The following is a 20,359-nucleotide window of genomic DNA, read 5'->3' as shown; positions in this document are numbered from 1 at the left end:
GACATCCATTATCCACCCACACATAACTATCGTCGTCCGGCCGTAGCCCCTGAGTTCCTCCATACCGACCATTCGCCTTCCGATGAGAAGCAACCTCTCCTCCACCGCCAGCGCCGCGAGGGCTTTGCACAGCAGCGAGAGGAAATGAGCACGAGGCGGCCGCTAGGTTAGATCGCCCGCGGGTAGCCTCCTCTCTCGAAACGGTACCGAAGAAGGCTTTGCAACTGCCGCACCTAACTACTGTTGGATAACCTTAAAAAAAGTTACTGCTACATATTTTCTCTATGCGAGTTTATCCACCTCAGCTTTTGAGTCCAAATCTGACTAGAAAATTGACTAACAAAATATAACTTACATGCCACAAAAAGTATATCGCTGAATTCGCATTTGAAAAGTGTTTTCAATTATATACTTTTTTGTTATAGAATTCATAATTATTACTTAAATTTTGGGTCAAAGTTATGCTCAAAATTCAAGAAGGACTTATAAACCCGAACATGGGTTAGTTTAACCTCTTTTAGAAATAGTACACATGCAAACGCTCAAATATATACATATATGTACTCATCTGTATGAACACAAGCATGCAAATCTCATCCCTGTGAGCATCTATGTGAGACTAAGCTGGTGGCCTTAAGATTGACAAAGTCACCATAGACGTCTAGTTGTCGACGGAATATTATCTTCCACTGAAGACGCCCCACTGATCATCCAACCACAAATTGCTGCTCACATAGTACAACGTTTTTCAGGCAACTGACAAATAGCCGTGCCGTTACAATATAGCTTCGTCCATATCATTGTGAACGGCCAGGAGGAGGATCTGAGGAGTCGTTCGAGGTGTTGGCCCGGCGGCGAGAGGAAACCAACAAGAGGCGGGGGCTAGGTTAGATCGCCCGCTGGGAGGATCACCATCAGGGGGCTGCAGGCCGCGGAGGGCGCTCGCCCAGCTCGGCGATGACCGGTCCGTCGCCGACTACGAGAGCATGATACTTTCATGAGTTCTAGAGGATGTAATCATCGCAGAAGACTTTTGCATTACGAGCATCCCAGATTGATTATCCATGGGATCGACATGATTCAAATTGACAAGCTTCATGAAAAGAAAACTGACAGATTTCGCTGACATGTCCCATCTGAAGTTTGAAACAGGAAGACATCTGGTCCTCTGACCTGGAAGGCAAAATTAATAACGCTGCCTTAGCAGGAAGCTGCGAGGTAGCTCAGGTCTTCTTTGGTTCATAGGATAGAGATTTTATAGGAACTAGCAAAAGAGCACGTGCGTTGCATTGGGAGAGAAAACATAACACACGCTCTTAACTCAACAACTATCACTCAAGACCACAATAGGTCCATCTTCTTTATTTTTGCAAGGCATCATATTTGCTTTGCCGCTTATCCTTCTTCTCACCCTCGATGGCCTCGGTATTCACACAAAACAACAAAAAAACGTGTGTTGAATATGGTTAATCCTCAGGCGTCTCTCTCTCCCTCTCTCCTGCCTCTCCCTCTCTCTCTCTCTCTCGCTCGCTTTCTCTCTCTCGCGATGAGAAATCTGTTGTTTTCCCCTGCGATATTTTTCAGAGGTATGCATGTGTAGTTATCGATGTTTGCTTTTCCGCATATGGTCATAGTGGGGTGTTTATTTGCAATCCGGATCGCCACTGGTATGAAAAAACGAATCTTGCGCTATAAATTATAAGTTTGCTTCCATAACAATATTTTAAAAATATTTAACAGGTAAAATTAACATCATATTTAGATTCCACATAATTTTCTAATAAAATGTCATATACAATATGTTAAAATCGAAGTTACGGTTTAAAAGATACAGATAATTTAGAAAATCATTTGGTTTGACTCAAATATATTTCAAAATAATATTTAAAAATACTTAACAGGTAAAAATAATCTCATATTTATATTCTACATATTTTTCTAATCAAATTTCATATATAACATGTTTAAATCGGAGTTACGGTTTAAAAGATATGGATGATTTTAAAAAACATTTGTTTGACAAAAATATGATCCGTGAATGAATTACCTAAAACATCAGGGGGGTTTTCAAAAAATTTAAAATAACGGTTCGGGTGTGACTTAAATCCGAACAGCGGGTTGATTTCCAGAAAAGACATGGACTTTTGTGTAAAATACGAAAACAACGATTCATTTTAACTTAAAATAGGACTGCGGGTTGAATTCTCTGAAATAGAGGGACTTCTCTGAAAAATGTCATGACGGACGAAAGAAATCCAATTTGCTTTATTATTAGGTAAAGATAAAGATAGGAAAATCATAGGAAGTGAGATGACGTGTATGTCAATTCCTATAAAGAATGAGATACCATTTGATGCATAGAATATGATTTTTTTTATTGAGTCTAGGCTAATGTTTTTTTTCCTCCAAAATGTGAAGGATTGATTCCTATCCTACATAGGAATAGGAATCCATTCCTACAAACCAAAGGGTTTTAAAGAAATTTTTCCTTTGCAAATTCTATCCTATAGAATTTCTAAAAAAACCCTACAAACCAAAGGAAGCCGCAACATTTGTAGAATCCCAGGCAAGCATGTCGTTGAAGCAAGATTCAAAATACTCAACTCTCCCAAATCTCAGATAATAATATCACAATAGTACGTACTCCTACATCCCAGCAAAATATTTACAATTGCATCACAAGCATGCAGTTTCTACAGGTGAGCCGCAATAATACAGTGTCACCACTACCGCACAATGTCTGTGGTAACAAAACGCAATGCAACAAACTGATGTCTCGTGGTAAATAAGCAGCACATCAGACCAGGCATTCGGTAAGCCAGAATTCAGAGAACTTGACGTATCAGCGAAGACCCGAAGAAGCACCACAAAGCACAGCGCACAAACATATTCTCAAGCCTCACACAAATCAACTTATACGACTAAACCCTTTTTCAGCGATGTTCTACTTACGAAACGGCGCGCGATAGCTTCCCTGCGCAAGCCACCGGAGATCTCAACTCCGACCCGACTGCGACCGGCTCCCCTGCTGTTCGACGTAAGGCCGCACAAAGGTCCTCCTCCACCACACCTCAAAGGCCTTCTGCAGGTTGGGGCAGCTGTTCCCAACCTTGAGGAAGCTCCCGAGCCACGAGAGCAGTATCGTCTGCTGATCCTCCAGCGGCAGCGTCAGGATGGTCGACCCGATCCCTTCCTCGACGACGGTCCGGTCGAACGACCTGCAACCGTGCTGCAGCCAGTTGTAGTCATCCATGAGAGGCTGCAGCCAGACATCCAGGAGGAGCTGCCTGGTGTCCTTGGACGGGAGCATTTCGCCTTTCCCAATCGCCACAAAGAGCCTGGCAGTGACGCAGCTCACAAGGTGGCGCGACTTGGTCGGTAGCTTGGAATGAAGCCCAGCCAGCTCACGTTGGTTAGACCACAAGCCTGCAAATTCTTCTGCAGCATTCCTGCCAGCCAAAATCTCGGTTAACCATAACAGATTATCCGCTTCGAGAGTAATCTGCCGAAGAACCGGTTCCTTAAGCTCCAAAGACTGCTCAGAGAAATCACTGTCAGATGCTTGTTGAAACAGGGTCAGCAGAGACTCCAGGCAATTCTGGCAATAGCTGTAGAGGGTCTCAACACATAGGTCAGCAGAGCTACTGGCACAGCTGCTGCTGCTCTCCTTGAGAAGCTTGAGCACCAAGGACTTCATCTCGCGCCTCCCTCTGTCATCACTGCTTTTCAAAACTAGTTCTATGATACGCACAAACGTGTCATTTGGTGGGCTCGTTAGGTCAGAGCATACCCTCTTCAGTATTGGGGTGACACCGTAATCCTCGGTCTGAAGATGCCGAACAGATGAGACCACATTCTCCTCTTCTTCCCCGGCCCAAGGGACCGCTTCCAAGTAATTCAAGCATGACAGAACACATGCTCGGAAACCCAAATGTTCTGCAACCTGTACAGTATAGAAGGAACTAAATTACATAGCGAACAGCAAACAGAAGTTGAAAAAAAAGGTGCATTTGTTCTGAAGATTCTAAGTTGGTCATTCATCCTAATTGAGGCACCATGTTGCTAAGGAATGGCCAATGTGCATGGAAGCATGGGCCTGATTGGTATGATTATCTCAATCTGCACCAATCGGTACATGCAAGCAAGATGCATTATCAGTCATGGGCTGTGCCGTCTTTGCTGACTTACTATCATGGATTAAGTGACAATGCAATATTTATATAGAAGAAAATATTCCTTTGATATAACAACACGCAACAGACATGGATATAGTACTCGTTACACTTAAAAAATGGCTAGTGGTGGTTCATAATTATATGTTGCTTCCTTAGGTAGACATACCAAGTTAAAAGTTAACTTTTATTTAAGTACTAGATTTCCCTACACATGACAAGCTTCTAGATTTGAAAGCATTTCGGTGAAGGAAAAAAAGGCCCCCATATTAAGGAAAAATATTGCACTAACTTAAAGCACCAGAAAGAAAACTTAAAGCACCAGCACATGTCAATTCTAACTTTCTTATCTCTAACAAAAGCAGAAGGCTCGGCTTTTTACCGTTTCTACATCTATACTAGCTAATTATTAAACTATAGAGTTAATCAAACTGAGAAAAGGAGATGCAGAGTTAACGTTGGGTAAACCTTCAAGATCCGAAGTACGCGTGGAACACTTTGCTTGATCAACCTCTGCTTGACATCATTGCAGTACATCAAGCCAACAGTCTCAACATAAATCTCCACATCTTCACAATCAGGCACTTCTATGCTGGACACTGGAGATTGCCTTGACAGCTTATCGGCAAAGAAGGTGCTATTTTCAGCAAGGATGTTCTTGTGCACACTCATCTTTACAGCAACACCATCCTTGCCATACAGCACAACTCTCAAGTCACTCATCTCAATCTGACCAAACCCAACAGATATCTTATGCTGCTTCGGTGGCCTCTCGCTCGCCGCCTTCGGTGGATTGGACGTGGCATTGTCCGCCGCCGCCGGGCATCTTTGCTCGTCTGAATTAGCTCTGGACCTTGTTGGAGTCGAATGTGTTCTCCTCTCCGACGAGATAGTTGGCGCCCTCTGGACCGAGGAGGCCTTTGATGCAGGAGGGGATGCACCCACTTTAGGCCTTGTCTGCTGGTTTTGGTTCTTCACTGTCTTCTGGAGCACGGTCTGTGATGGGCAGCACCAGAACCCTTCCGGGGTAACAGCAATTGGGACGGTTCTGAACTTTGTTGCTCGGGCATCAAGGCTTCCAACCTTGAAGTCTGCCATATTATGTAGGAAGCTTATGACCAGTGACCCTTGGAGGCAGCTGCTGAACCAGCACTAGTTCGTATACCTGAGAATAAGTAACACGCAGGAGTTAGACTGATGAACTGAAGCTGGAACTAATAGTGTATATGTTTTGCTCTGTAAGTAAGAAAGAGAAGATTTTATCAAGAAGTAAAGAGCAGACAGTTTACAGTATCTCTCTCAATGAGCAGTGAGTGTACCTCCAAGTACATAGTTCACACTCTTCTTCATTACGAAAGTGGTGCAAACTTGGGATCCATCTCTCAAGCCCAGAAAGAAATTCGAACCAGCAGCAAATGCTCGGAAATTTCATAATCAAACTACGAGACCAACTCTAGAGTCTAAACATTTATAGAACCTGACTACATGGTTGCTCAATCTTGAGCAAATTGGAACAAATTCACCAAGACAGTTTACAGCATCTTCTTTATGTGCAGTGTGAGTACAGCTCCTAGTTCATAGTTAACACCTAGATCTCTCTGTTTTTTCATCTGAAAGCTAGTACAAATTCAGACCGGGCTCTGAAGCCCAGACAGAAATCTGAACCGCCAGCAAATGCTCTGAAGATTCATGAGCAAACACGCATGGACTACCAGACAAACTCCAAACATTTCTAGAGTCAGGCTGCAGGGATGCTCAATCTTGAGCAAATTGAAACAAAGCCACCGTATAAAAATACCAAATCCACCTAAAATCTTCCGCAGTTGGCGACTCAGGGAGACCAATTTCAGCCAGGTTAACACGCAGCAAAAGGAAAATAACGAGGAGCGTGAGAATGTGACACATACCTCTCCTGCTCTCCAATCCGGCACCACAAATCCTCCTCAAGCTCCGGCCACGCGCAGACGCCCCCAATCCTCCACCAAATCACCAGCTCCCCAGGAACCACCGAGCGTAACTTGAGCAGAGCCGCCTCAAGCCCTCAACACCTCAGGACATCAGAGACTATCAGAGGCACCGAGCGAATCACCGGGAGGAGCTCCGTCCCTCCCCCGCCACCGCAGCTCAAACCGCAGGCAGTAGTACTACTACTACTAAAGAGGAGCAGCCGCAGCATCTAGGCAGGCATGGACGGAACCTCGCATCATTTCTTTGCCCCCACCCCAAAGCCGACGGGGAAAAGACGGAGCGAAAAGCGGCCACCGAAGGAAGGAAGGAAGGAAGGAAGGAGACTGGGGAAGGAAAAGAGAAAGAGAGCAGCAGCAGCAAAGCAGGGCCGGCAGCTTCTTTCCGGACGGGCGAGAGAACGACGAGCGGTGTCCCCCCTTTAACCGCCTACGATGATGCCACCCCGGCCATCATGGCACGGGCGCATGGCATGGCAGCCTCTCTCCCTCCTCCCCGCTCTGAATCTCCTTGTTCCTCTCCCCTTGTACCCTTGCTTCCGGGCCTCTCCTCCGCTGCCCCACTCCGCGCTCTCCCTCCCCCCTCTGCTACTTCTGGTTCTTCTCTCTTCCTTGGTGGCTGTACACTTGTGCACTTCTTTCTTTTACCACACCACGCTGTCCAGTCCCCGTCGGTTCTTGCGAGGAGCCTCTCTCTCTCTCTCTCTCTCTTTCTCCTTCGCCGCAGTGTGCGGGCCACGGGCAGCGGTCAGTCTGAGTGAGTCAGAGTGGTCTGGGACTCCGGTCTGCTGGTGTCCTGTCCGATTTACTCCTCCTTTCGACGTTTACTCGTTCACTGCTATCCTCTCGGGCGCTGCAGCCTGCAGCTGCTTTTGTTTTCACCCCTAACCTCGACCTCTATCCGGCGGTCTGGCCTGTGGAAGCGTAATCTATCTCGGCGTTTGGTTTTGCACCGGAGAGAAGACTTTTCATCGCATGCACGCCTTGGTCTGGCAGCCCCCAATACTCCTCTTGCTTCGCTTTTACTGAACGGTGTTGCAAGGACGGACTAGCCTCTACCTTTTTTGCTGCAAATCTGCGTAGACGGAATCAACAGGTGCACAAGAAACATTATTCGGTCGATGAAACTCTGAAGCGAGTAGGAGTAGCATGTTGCCGTGTTGCTTGGGAGGAACACGCCAGCAGGACACGTCCTCTCTCATGATAACTACTGATCATTGCCCTAGGGGTTAGAGCTTGGGATTGTGCCTAACCTAGTGTAATCGTCGACGTAGTAGGTTAGTACTACGAACGAACATCTCTAGAGTAAAGACCACTCTTCCTCGCCGAGAATCTGCAACGGCGAGCAGGGGACCGGACCCGCCTTGAGAACCGTGGAAACGAAATCCCACTGACACAGAGACGCTGGCAAGGAGAAGAGAAACCGTACGAGACGAAGTGAAATCCAAAAGGCCATCAGAGCTCGTGCCTGGCATCGTTAATTACAATACTCAAGATGGGCTTATGCATAAGTGCTTAACCCAAACCCATGTGTGTCATGCTCCATACTGTCCAAGATACTCTGCTTTGGATCGGCAGTCTGCTTCAAATTTCTTAAAGTTGCCCCGCCATTTCTTTTGCTTTTCTTCTTCTTGATTGAACAGAGTTTCTTTCAGTCGATGCTCCTTTTGATCCCTTTGATGGTACTACTACGACTACGAGAAAGACACATGTGAATTGACCCGTGTTTTCCTCTTCTTTCTTCTTCTTCGGGCGGTGTTGATTCTGGACTTTTTGGTTTGAACACGCCCTCCCTCTATCTCTACGCGAGCTCCGTTTCCGTGATATGTTAAGCTGAAAACTGGCGAACGCTCAGAGCTGAGCTCTCGCTTTTGGCCTGCACTTTACAAACAGTTAGCGAGCAGATCGGTCGATCGATCGATCATGGGCAATGATGAGAGCACGGTACAGGCCAGTTGGGATATCTACTACTAGCTCTCATAGCTCAATGCTCAATCTGTCGCGAAAAAGAAAGAGAGAGACTCGACGTTCAACAGCGCACACGTACCGGCCCTCAGCAGTCAACAGTGAACGGGAGCCCGGGCTACGGCGACACCCTGGAGCAGGACGTGACGCTGACGGAGGCGGCAGCAAGGCAGGGACCGGGAAAATGCCAGGTGCGCTGGCGATCGACGGGACGAGCGAGCAGCCGGCGGTCGCGGGTTCCTCCCGCGCATGCGTGGTCAGTTTCACTGTGTGCCCGCGTGCGACTGTGCCCCCCTCTCGGCCGTTGCCGGAGCCGGAGCCCCTCGCCCTCGGCACGGCGCTGCTTGGCTGCTTGCCGCTGGTTTTTCTCTACTACCGTCATCGCGCGCGCACGCGGCCGGCACGTACGGCGACCTTTTTACGTGCCTGCGCTGCTGTGCGGGGCCACGTACATGCATGCGTGGCGTCGCCGGCTGTTTCCTCTGCACGAGTTTCGCGGTCTGCGGCGGCGACCACGGCGGGAGACAAGGCCACAAGGCCATGTTTACATGTACGGGATGGCTTCACTACGGCGGCAAAACAAGCGCAAGAATACAAGAGGCCAGTTCGCGGAAACTGTTCTGTGATTTGGATCCGTTTGGTCAGACAGGTAATCGATATATTATTCCATTAAAAATGTTGATTAAGTTAAGCTCGAAAAGTTGGTAAGCAAACACAACACCGGAAATGAATATATAGTTACTGTGGGAATCGTCATCGCTGTCCATTGTCGTCCAGCCCGGTTAGGATACCTGGCTTTCACCCAGGCGACCCGGGTTCAAATCCCGGCAATGGAGGGCAATTTTTTTCCCTTTTTCTTTTTATTTACGTTGTTGAACTCGTAACTTTTAACGTCCACAGTCCCGGCCTATAAATCTTTTTCCTCGACTAGTAAATATGGCCCATTTTTTTTATCCAATCTAAGGATGCATTTTGCTACAGCTGGGTAGCTCATGTTTTGGATGATACTCCTGTATCACCATCGGCAAGAAAAACGAAATAAAGTTGTCTAAGGCATGCCGAAGTTTTGGCAAACTATCCATGCATCACTCTCTTTGGACCCGGATATCGAGCGGAAACCAAATGTTTAGGCATGACAAATTGAACGTTTTTCATGGTAAATTGTGTTCGTCGGATATGCAAGTTTGGTTGCCGAGCGTGGCAAATCCATCTCAGTTCATTTTTACCAGTCGTCCTTACAAACTAAATTTGTCATCCTCGGGTCAATATAAATTTTCATAAAAAAATGTCCAATTTGTCATGTCTAATAATCTAACGTCACATTTTAAGCCTTTTCTCTCTCTTTTTGGTAAGGTCAAAAAAATTAGCGGCCCGAAATTTTGGGAACAATTAATCTAAACTAAGTTTGCTAACAATCGCATCAAGGTGGTGTCCCACTTTCTAGGGAACTTCCTAGCCACGTTCCAGCACCCGCATAACTATGACCTCGTCGCCGTGCTCCCCAATAGGTTCTCCAGAGATGGCCTTGACATGTTGACACCGTCGACGCGTACCACCAGGTCCACCTCTACATCGAGAACATTCTCTTGAACGCCTGGAACAACACTGTCGTTGAGCAGGTGCTTGGCCTCAACACTTTTATGCACTACTTCGACATTGCCATCACCAGACACACCAGACGCGAGGACGCTACCACTCTCAGCCTTTGGGTGTGGTCGACAAACCCGTCGGCCAGCCCAAAGGTTACCTGGCTAAGGGTGGGCAACAACCAGCCGATGGGTGTCGTTGATGGCCTATCGGCGATCGTGGGGAGGCGGGGCTCTGGCGCCGTGTTGTTGTTCATCTCGATCTCCATGAAGATTTCACCCCCGATGCCAACGGTGTTGTAACACCCTCGATGCGGCTATATCTCCCACGTGTCGGAGCACGACTTAGAGGCATAACCGCATTGAAGGCAATGTCGCAACAGGGGTAATCTTTACACAACCCATATACTGAATAAGGAAAGAGATGCATAGTTGGCTTACAATCGCCACTTCACACAAAAGCATAAATAACATTGCATTCATCCAGATACAATCAAGATCCGACTACGGAACCAAAATAAAGATAACCCCAAATGCAACAAAGTCCCCGATCGCCCCAACTGGGCTTCACTACTTGCAAACAAAGAGTCCGAGTTGCTTGGCCTTCAGCGTCCGAGTTGACAAGCTCGGCAAAATTGCTTAACATGTAAACAATCTGCCAGGAACATTTTATAGGAAAAGTAGAGCTCGATTGACTCAAGCTAGGGTGCTCCATAATTGCAAACAAAGACATGGATGGATAGAGCATAGCATTATCTCCAAAAACATCCTTACTGATCATGCTCAAAAGAGGCATGGATCACTCTATAGCAACAAGAACACATTGCATAAAAATATAATCAGGGAAAAGACTTAGAAGATTTCTAAGTCCCTGAAATCAGCAGCATTACGAGAGCTACTTTGCATGCTTGTGCTAGTCACCACAAAGATCACAAAAAATACATGACATACACCCCTGTAAAGATGGCATGAAATACTTCAAATCCTATGTAGGGCTCAAGTTCATAGGAGGCACACAACAATCATGGCAAAAATGACAAATGTCCAATTATTGATAAGAATCTGAAACTAATATAAACTAGCACTCTTGCAACAGCATTTAAGGCATCAAGATGAGCTCAAATGAACATGGTGCAATGAAATGAAATGAAATACTCGTTGAGACGAACAATTTGACATGCTACACGCCCAAAATGGAGCCACGGATGCAGAGTTATGATGCGATGAAATATGCATAAAAATACTGGAACGGGGCAAAATTAGGTCAACCGTTATTGTTTCCAGATCTGGATCAGGATCGCGCGGCGGCGAGGAAGGGCCCCGGGCGTGGCGACCTCGTGCCGGGAGCGGCGACCCTGCGGTGGAGATGGCGAGCTCCGGCGCGCTGGTAGCTGCCGGCGGCGGCCAGAGACGAAGCGGGCGGCGGCGCGAGGCGAAGTGCGGCGGAGCGGGCGGCGGTGGGTGCGCGGGCCGGGAGGGCCCGACCTGGGCTTCGGCGGGCCGGTGGGGATGTGGGCGCGCGGTGCCACGTGGCGACCGGCGGTTGGCGCGGTGGCGGCGGCGGACGCGTCCGGCCGGAGCGGACGTGTCCGGCACGGAGAGGGGGCGGGGCTAGGGTTTCGGGATCCGGAATTTTCGGGGGAGATGCCTTTTTATAAGTAGGAGGAGTTAGGAGGTTCCAAATTGAGCATGTTTTTCGGTCACGCGATCGTGATCGAACGACCTAGATGATGGAGGGGGTTTAGATGGATTTTGGGCCACTCTGGAGAGGTGTTGGGCTGCAACACACACGAGGCCTTTACGGTCCCTCGGCTAACCGTTGGAGTATCAAACGAAGTCCAAATGGCACAAAACTTGACAGGCGGTCTACCGGTAGTAAACCAAGGCCGCTTGGCAAGTCTAGGTCCAATCCGAAAACGTTTAACACCCGCACATGAAAAGAGGTAAACGGGGACACCGGAGGACATAGGAGCGTCGGAATGCAAAACAGACAACGGGGAAAAAATGCTCGGATGCATGAGACGAACACGTATGCAAGTGCGATGCACACGATGACATGATATGAGATGCATGACAAAGGCAAAAGCAACACGAAGACAAAAACCCGACAACGTGGAAATATCATAACTTAGTGTCGGAAATAACAAGAGTTGGAATACAAATATGGCAGGTTACATATGGGGCGTTACAGGTGTGGTGGTGCCTAACCGCCCTACCTTATCACATCGGTTTTTACTGACGACATGGTGTGGTCGATGAGGAGGCACGAATGCGCGATCACAACGTGCCATCAGGCCGCCACCGCGACGACAAAGACAAGCTTAATGACGACCACGACAGAGACGACAGTCACAAGCATCATGACGAACGGCAATCATCCTGGCGCAGCCGTATCTTCGAAAGAAGGTCAAAGGAAACAAAGAGGCTCCATGATGCCGGTCCTTAGAGGCACGGTCACGAAGACTTCTCGACTGTCATCGACAAGGTCAAGCCGGATCTGGTAGGGAAGATACGGCGTTGGCCACTCGTTTTGGAGTCAATTATGGTCGTCTAGTGGTCTCGAAATCTTGACGCGGTTTTAGTTTTGTTTGGGAATTTTATACTTCCGGTGAATATTTATAATAGATTTGATCTTCTGGCAAAAAAAGCTAAGACACATGCAAAGACTGAATCAGTTTTCGAATTACGAGGCAATTGGGCGGCTCCAAATCTGTGTGCCCCACAACTGCGTGGTACAAATCTTCTCCCACAAAATTTCTTGACTTGAGACAGCTTCGCTTTAACGAAATCTGCAATTCAGGTTAATCTCGAGCGTTGATTGCGGATCTCCATCCGGAGATGTGCGGTTGGAACAAGGCTGGATGAACTCCAAACTGACGACCTTCGCACTCAGCACCGGCAGAGCGAAAGCTTATCCCACTCCGGCCGTGGCCTATCCACCCCGCACGCACGCACGCACAGCAGGCAAGCCATGGCGCTCTCCGTCTCCTCCCTCGCCTCGGCCTTCTCCCACCTCTCCCTCCCCTCCACCTCCGCGCCCCACCCGCTCCCTCTCCTCCGCCTCCACCCCACCACCCGCCGCGCCGCTCGCCTCGTCCTCTCCGCCTCCGGGGCCGACGCCGCCGAGCCGGTCGAGGCGGAGGCGCCTGCCGCCGACGACGGGCCCGAGGAGGTGCTCGCGGTCGAGGCCGAGGAGGACGCGCTCTCCGGGCTGGCGCTGCGCAAGTACGTGAAGCAGCGGCTGCCCGGGGGATTCGCCGCGCAGCGGATCACCGCCACGGGCCGTCGGAAGATGGCGTCCGCCCGCGTCGTGCTCCAGGAGGGCACCGGGAAGGTCTTCATCAACTTCCGCGACGCCAAGGTGGTTATCCCCTTCCCCCATTCGATGAATGCACGTCCTGGTTTCAGAAACTGCTCCAACATTCTGCGACTCTGAATGTGGCATGGCTCTAGAATTAGCTATCCGTCGAATGTTTGTCCACTGTGCTTGGTTGCTAGCATGTCTGCTCATTGCTAATGTAATAATCGACCCCAACCATGTATGTTTACTAGTAGTCGGGTAATGGAACATACTTAGTTTGCATTCCATGTTTCAGGCTCCGAGATTCTAGTTTGTCAGGTGCTAATGGGTCTGCATAGATTCATTTAGATAAACAACAATGCATACTTGTCGCAGATTTTAATCTGTTAGGTTAATCAGTCCCTCCTTGTGTTTTTGGTTTGCGGTAATGCACGGCCTAAAATACTATTTGGTCGAAATTGGTGCGGGGATGTTCGGTGGTAAAGCACCTCAAACGGGGAACTTATTTTCAGATGTCATATCAAGCGGAACATGTGACCGGAGCACTTGACTCTGTGAATAGATTAGCAGAATGAGGGTTGCAAGCTTAACTAGTGAAAGGAGGATTCTGCATTTCACACGGTTAGGATGTCTAATAGCATGTTACTTCTATCCTGTTTATACTTTATAGTGTTGGATACTCACTTCACTGGCTCTATTTGCTTCACATTGTTGCCATCACCAAGAATGCAGTTTGGTAACTGATGTTGAATGTGGTTTCCAAATGCCTAAGATTTAGATTCTAGATAGTGAGAATAGTTGAAATCATGTAACACCTTTGTTCATTTGCTCAAGGACCATGATACGGACACAAGTTCAGTCATCACTCATCAAATTTCATGGGAAAAATAATTTTCTCTTTGACGTACATTACGCGCAGCTATTTGGATGAATGACCAACTATGATGCTGCTAACTTCATTAAGGTTAAACTGTAGCAAAGTAGATGGTTTCAGCTGCATATATACTAAATGAGTAAATTATGGTGCTAACCTCATTAAGGCACAGCTTTTCTTTTTCTGTACCTGAGGGAATACATGGAAATAAAAAAATTTGATAAATATTCAGTCGCTTGTCTGTACTTATATACTTCAAATATGCAGGAGTATTTGCAAGCGAATCCGATGTGGGTGGAGTATTGCAAGATCCCCCTGGTGACTCTAGGGTTTGAGAACAACTACGACGTCTTCGTGAAAGTTCAGGGAGGTGGCCTCTCAGGCCAGGCCCAGGCGATCTGCCTCGGCGTGGCGCGTGCGCTGCTGAAGATCAGCCCCGCCAATAGAGTTCCCCTGAGGTCAGAGGGCTTGCTGACCAGAGACACTCGCGTCGTTGAAAGGAAGAAGGCGGGTCTCAGGAAGGCGCGCAAGCGTCCCCAGTTCTCCAAGCGTTAAGCAGGATACTTCATTGTTGTTAGGGTCGTTTCTGTGCCATCTTTCCCCACTTGAAAAAAGTCCCTCTCGTGTCTTTGTTCTGTGCTGGACGCCACAGATTTGTAATATTCGTTTTCTGAAAGCAATTTTCTTGAGGTTACAGAAGATAGTTTTCTTGCAATTGGTCTACCAAGTTTGACGAGTCGTTGCTCAAACTTGAAGCACGGCTTTCTCATTGAGTGAGCGTATATGAGGTCATTCGAAAAGCTATCAACATAATGTACATGTTCCCGTGGCAATTTGTAGAGTGATACTCTGTTTTTCTGATGGAGATTTGAAATGTGAACAAATATGTCGCCTCTTCGTATCTGGTTGGACTGCAGAACTTCAAATGTTAAAATCGAAATTTCTCTCATTTAATTGAATTGTGGTTTTGATTTCAATCAAAAAAGTAGAAATAGATGTTGACTGGTGTGGCAATTCTGCTGGAGCGGGACAGGGACTGCAGAGAGAAACAGAGCAGTCCACCACACACCGACCGAGCCGAACGAGGCCCATCACGATTCCGGCACGCGCGGCCTAACCGAGCCCACCACGGAAGCCGAACCCTCTCTCCTCGTCGTCCCCAGCTCCGTCCGTCCACCCATGTCGTCCTCGTCGTCGCTGATCCAAGGCATCTCAATCTCGGTCTCCGACGACGACGAGGCCTCCGGGAAGGTGCGCGTCCGCGTGCGCCGCAAGCGCAACCGCCACCCGGTCTCGGCCCACCGCCGCTTCCTCCGCCGCGCCGCGCGGCTGGGCGGCCCGCTCCTCCTCGCCGCCCTCGCTGTCTCCCTATTCGCCTATGAGTACTACCGCCTCTCCCCGTTCTACTCGTCCTCCTCGCCCCCGCCGCCGCCTCCGACGCAGGCCGCCGGCAACCTCAGCCGCGTCGACCGCGCCCGGAAGTGTAAGCTCGCCCCTGATAGCTAAACCCTAAATTGGCGTGGATAGAACTGCGTCTTAGTTTAATGCTGTTATTTGTTATTTTAATTTGGCGATCTGTAGGTCTGGCTATATTATAATGACTTGTTCAGTTAGTCTGTATTGTGGTGATGGAGGTGATACCGCAGTATATGAGCTGACCCAGTGACCTGCTTAGCTGTGCTGTAGGTTTATATCCCTATTATTGAGCGATCTATTTATTTTCTGATCTGTATGATGCAATCTGATCTGTTGATTGTAGTTTCCCCTGTTTACTGCTTACTTTCAATGCTACTCAGAGGATCTATTTTAGCGGCTGGTATGGGCGTTCAATAATGCAAGTTGCCCAAAATCGTTTGTATGAATGTTAGGGACTTAAGGTTATTCAAACTCAAAGTGAGGTGCCGATTTATCCTTCAGCCTTAATGCAATTGTACAGCGTGTTATACGTGGCTTATTCTGATGTGCTAAATTACTCTTGTGAAAGTTATCCATGTACTGAGTAATAGGAAATGTTAGCTACTAACTCTCTTTTGTTTAGCACATGTAAGGTTCTAGCCCATCTTTGATATTGATTCTTTTGACTTCTTCTGGTATACTATGCTATTTTGTTTCTTTTTCTATCTTTTCGACTTCTAGAGTAACAGTGTGATTATTTCTTAGATCAAATATCAGTGTAAATCATTATGACATGTGCTTCCTGATGAATTCGGTGTTATATTGACAGCATGCCTGAAGATGCTCGATACTGAGATGCTTCAAAATCTGGAACTTCGTGAACCCCCTGAACAAAATCTGCCAGTCAAGGAAGTTGTGTACAGGTCCAGTCTGCCCCATCTTGAAGATAACATTTCATCCCATATGACGAATTCGCGATTTAATTCATTCACGGGATATCAGACCCTTACTGAAAGAGAAGAGAGTTTCAAGGTTTTGTTCAGGCTCTATATTTCATGAAGTTTTTGAAAATTATGTAAGATATTGGAGTTGCTCTATGAAATATGTGTGTTCCTGTTTAGTATGTGTATAAGAATACCATATGTGCAGATAGTAGATGCTACTCCCTCCGTCCCATAATGTAAGACGTTTTTTGACACTACACTAGAGTCAAAAGACGTCTTACATTATGGGACAGAGGGAGTACATGATAAACATTGTCAAAAATCAAAATGCTAAATTGCGGAAAATTCTGTGTTAGCTGCCATCCTCACTTTTTTTAATTCTACTAATGCTGCAGCCAAAGGAAACTACAGCGGTCCACTGTGGCTTCTACAGTGAAAATGGAGGGTTCAGAGTTTCTGATGTAGATAAAGATTACATGAGATCTTGCAGAGTTGTTGTGGCCACTTGTGCGTTTGGTGGAGGGGATGACCTTCACCAGCCTGTAGGGATGACAGAAGTATCTGTCAAAAAGGTTTAGTATTTATCTTGCATTGTGTGTTGATGTCTTGAGCTTCTTTCCTGCCTATCTGCTGATACTTGTTGTTTTGCTAGGTATGCTATGTTGCATTCTGGGATGAAGTCACTCTCTCAGCTCAACATGAGGAAGGTAAGAAGATTGGTGAAGATCTCAGGATTGGCCTTTGGAGGATCATTCTTGTGAGAGACCTTCCTTTCACAGATCAACGGCTGAATGGCAAAATTCCCAAGGTACCATCTGAAAACCCTGTGCCTTCATTGTCTTGATGAGATAAAAAGTGTTAGTAGAAGCCTCAACATTGTGTTTCCAGTATTCATCTTGTTGTACTCTATGGACAACAGAGCTAGGAGGAGATTGTCTTGCAGATATTACATTCTATTTTTTCAAGAACAGATATTACATACTCCCTCTGTAAACTAATATAAGATCGTTTTTACAGAGGGAGTACATTCTATGATCAGTGCATATGATGCCTGTGTAGGGTGAATCCTTTCCGTCAGAAGCTGACTTCCATTTTGCTGTTCTATTGTCTTCAGCTGATAAGCCATCGCCTTTTTCCTATGGCAAGATACTCGATTTGGGTGGATTCGAAATCCCAGTTCCGGAGAGATCCACTAGGAGTCATTGAGGCCCTTCTGTGGCGCTCAAACTCTTCCTTGGCATTATCGGAACATGGAGCTCGGAGCAGCTTGTATGACGAGGGTAACGCGATTGTTAGGAAACACAAAGCAACCCCAGAAGAAGTTAAAATACAGTTGGATCAGTACCGACAAGATGGCATTCCAGATGACAAACGATTCAACGGGAAGAAAGGTTAGCTTGTAATCCTGACTTGCTTGCCATTGTTCGCTTTCACCGTTCTTATCATGCCTTGCATAGTTTTGTTTCTCTAGATTGCACATCAATATCACTACTACCTGGCTGGCTGGCTCTCACGTTATGCCCCGCGTAGTGTGCAACATAGATGGCTGGCCCTGGCCATTCATTCACCTCATAGGAAAAGTCAGCAGGATGAGCTTAAACGAGAGCAGACATCAATGTCGTATTTGCAGAGCAGGGCATGGGCCTTAGGGTGCTGGGCCAGACACGTAGTGAAAGAAATAAAAATACATCATGTCGTAGTACTCTAGATAACCATGCTTGGTGTTACTACCTGCGCAGCTGTGATTGTGCAAAAGGCATGAGCTATAAAGGCTGGCCAGTTGCATGCGTTGAGCATAAAAGCTATGGCTCCTTTCCGGCTTTCTGCACCTCATCCAAGTGATACAGGACACGCCATTTTTAGCCCACATGTGGGCTACGTAGAAGAACCAGAAGCACGCTCCAAGCAGTAGTAAACACAATGTTTCGCCCCAAATCATACATGTTCGTCGTCCTTGAGGCCTTTGCTGCCAGTGGTCCGGCCCTCTGAACCCGGATAATAAGTGTGGTTCTCATTCATTCGTTTGCCTTTTTTATTTACAGCTCTGGCAGAAGCTTCGGCCATTGTGAGGGATCACGCCCCCTCGACGAACCTCTTCATGTGCCTCTGGTTCAACGAGGTGGTGAGGTTCACGTCCCGGGATCAGCTGAGCTTCCCCTACGTGCTGCGGCGCCTCAGGCTCCCCGGCGTCCACCTGTTCCCGGTGTGCGCCCGCAAGGATCTGGTCAACAGCTTCGGCCATCGGCGCAAGGTGAAGCCTCTCGCGAAGGAGGGAAGATGAGCTTCTGAATCTAGTGCCCTGGGTGTTGTCCTGACTGGAATTTCTGACAATGCGTGGCCTCGATCGATCCGCTCCACCAGCACGAGCAGTATAGTCGTCTTGATTTGAGGTGTAGATTATCCTGACGTAGCGAGAGGAGCAGTCATTCAAACTTCTCAGATGGTACTGGTAATAGTGCAATGCTGGCAGGGGGGTACACAGGAGAATGGCTTTGCCTGATGTTGTTCAAGGCAAATGTAGATCGCCAATTCGCCATTCTTCTCGCGGAAACGAAATCAAAGAATTTCGGCTACCCCAAGTCCTTCTTGATCCTGCCATGAAGTAGCTGATTCTCATGAAATTCATGTGCAGCTTTCAGCCTGGTCCTCTGGCATCATCAATAGTCTTTATCGTTGTTTTTCTTCTTCTCGAATTGCCCTGTAGATGATGCTGGCGTAGAAACAGCAGTTGTTCAGGGTCCATAGCCAGTACCAGTGCAGCGGTACACAGAGAAGCGAAATGTCTTGAGCAATGTTGTTCAGGGAAAGGTGGCTTGCAGAATCGTCGTTTCAAGTAGAGGTCATTAAAAATCCTGTTGGCTGCATCGTCTTTTCTTGAACTCGTACATCTGGAAACTAAACCGCTTCTCATGAACTCGAGTGAAATTTCTCATAAACGGCCAAACCCCCACGGTACCGTCCGTCGGGAGCAATTATTCGGCGTACCTACCTACTGAGGCACGCATCCGATCTGATGCATCTCGCTGCCCAACATACGCCGCGAAAGTGCGGCTGCCAGTGCATCGCTTCTTTCGTCCGTCGGTAGGCTCCCCATGGGCCGAGACGTCGACGCATTTACCATCTGGCGCTGCATTTAAGCCCCTGTGCCTGTACGTGCCTCCTGGCCCCGGGTCCGTAGCCAGGTTGGTTGGTGAGGCGACCGTGGCGAAAATGAATGAGCCTCAACTGGAGCCGCTTGTCTTGTTTCCCCGGCTGGCCCGGCCAGGGCCAGCGCCGAACGTTTACAGGAGCTTTTCGGCCGCACGGCCAGAGCTCGCTGCTGGAGAATGGAAAGAGTGCAGTGTTGTTAAGGTACAAGTTACAGTAGCACGTTGCTTCCACTGTGACTGTGGATGGGTCTACTTGCTACGGTTCACCAGGGACGTGAACAGTGGACGTTGTGATAGTCGTAGTACTGGTAGGGACGGCGAGGCTGTGCTGTACTGTACCACGGCGAGGCACGGCTGCACCTGATAGTACGTACGACGTTTTTCCCGGACAATATTTCGTGGGGTTTTCTTTTCCGGCAAGCAGATGAGAGGAAAAGAGGGCGGGCGGCCCCCTCCCTCTTCGCCGCCGTCGAATCCAATGCGTTCGTCCTCCCATACCGTGTGTGTGTCCCGCCACTTTTTCACATCGCGCTGTGTCAACGTAGTAGTAGTAGTAACTTTTCTTTCTTCGAGGAAGAAAGTGTCAACGTAGCGGTAGTAGGAGTATCTATCAAGTTCCACTACGACGGACCCAAACCAAAAGGAAAGCGTCCGAATCCAAAGCCCGAGCGCCCACGTACGCACTCTACGTACACAACGTAGGCGTAGCGTCCCTGGATCCTGACGAATCTCGTTAAATCCATCCCGTAACCCGGCCATCTTTCCGGCGAAAAGATGGCTGGAAGCTCGGAGTTCTCGTCCCTTTCGTTCCTTTTGCTCTTTATCTCAATCTTTCTCCCCTTTTTTTCCCTTTGCTGAAATTTCTTTATCAGGTTCGGCCGTGCGTAGCATATACAGGAATCTCTGGTTTCGCCTTGCCGCTTTTGTTTCTGAGCTTTTCCCACTTTTTTTAACAGTCTTTTCCAGACACTTTCACTTTCTTTCTTTCGCTTCTTCCTCTCGCTTGGCT

General features: G+C 47.9%; 3 protein-coding genes and 1 non-coding gene across 4 annotated transcripts; 3 read left to right on the top strand and 1 right to left on the bottom strand.

The window, feature by feature from the left end:
• Window positions 1–2,596: 2,596 nt before the first annotated feature.
• On the bottom strand, window positions 2,597–6,812 carry LOC125510703 (BTB/POZ domain-containing protein At3g50780). Its single transcript, XM_048675955.1, has 3 exons — window positions 6,080–6,812; window positions 4,641–5,337; window positions 2,597–3,943 (listed from the first exon to the last, which is right to left on the bottom strand). The coding sequence occupies exons 2-3, from the start codon at window positions 5,268–5,270 to the stop codon at window positions 2,996–2,998; spliced, it is 1,578 nt and encodes a 525-aa protein (XP_048531912.1). The 5' UTR covers window positions 5,271–5,337; window positions 6,080–6,812; the 3' UTR covers window positions 2,597–2,995.
• A 2,051-nt stretch (window positions 6,813–8,863) lies between these two features.
• TRNAE-UUC lies at window positions 8,864–8,937 on the top strand. Its single transcript has one exon. It is a non-coding gene; the product is annotated as a tRNA-Glu (tRNA).
• Window positions 8,938–12,582: 3,645 nt separating this feature from the next.
• LOC125510705 (30S ribosomal protein S9, chloroplastic) lies at window positions 12,583–14,565 on the top strand. The gene is made up of 2 exons (XM_048675957.1): window positions 12,583–13,048; window positions 14,130–14,565. The coding sequence occupies exons 1-2, from the start codon at window positions 12,659–12,661 to the stop codon at window positions 14,415–14,417; spliced, it is 678 nt and encodes a 225-aa protein (XP_048531914.1). The 5' UTR covers window positions 12,583–12,658; the 3' UTR covers window positions 14,418–14,565.
• Window positions 14,566–14,928: 363 nt separating this feature from the next.
• LOC125510704 (probable hexosyltransferase MUCI70) lies at window positions 14,929–18,858 on the top strand. The gene is made up of 6 exons (XM_048675956.1): window positions 14,929–15,345; window positions 16,087–16,289; window positions 16,597–16,773; window positions 16,854–17,009; window positions 17,316–17,592; window positions 18,244–18,858. The coding sequence occupies exons 1-6, from the start codon at window positions 15,042–15,044 to the stop codon at window positions 18,480–18,482; spliced, it is 1,356 nt and encodes a 451-aa protein (XP_048531913.1). The 5' UTR covers window positions 14,929–15,041; the 3' UTR covers window positions 18,483–18,858.
• Window positions 18,859–20,359: the final 1,501 nt, after the last annotated feature.

This window comes from Triticum urartu, chromosome 5 (genome assembly GCF_003073215.2).
Source record: "Triticum urartu cultivar G1812 chromosome 5, Tu2.1, whole genome shotgun sequence".
In the NCBI taxonomy this organism is placed as follows: Eukaryota; Viridiplantae; Streptophyta; class Magnoliopsida; order Poales; family Poaceae; genus Triticum; species Triticum urartu.
The sequence above is the reverse complement of the archived record's forward strand: the minus strand, read 5'-3'. Positions and strand labels throughout refer to the sequence as shown.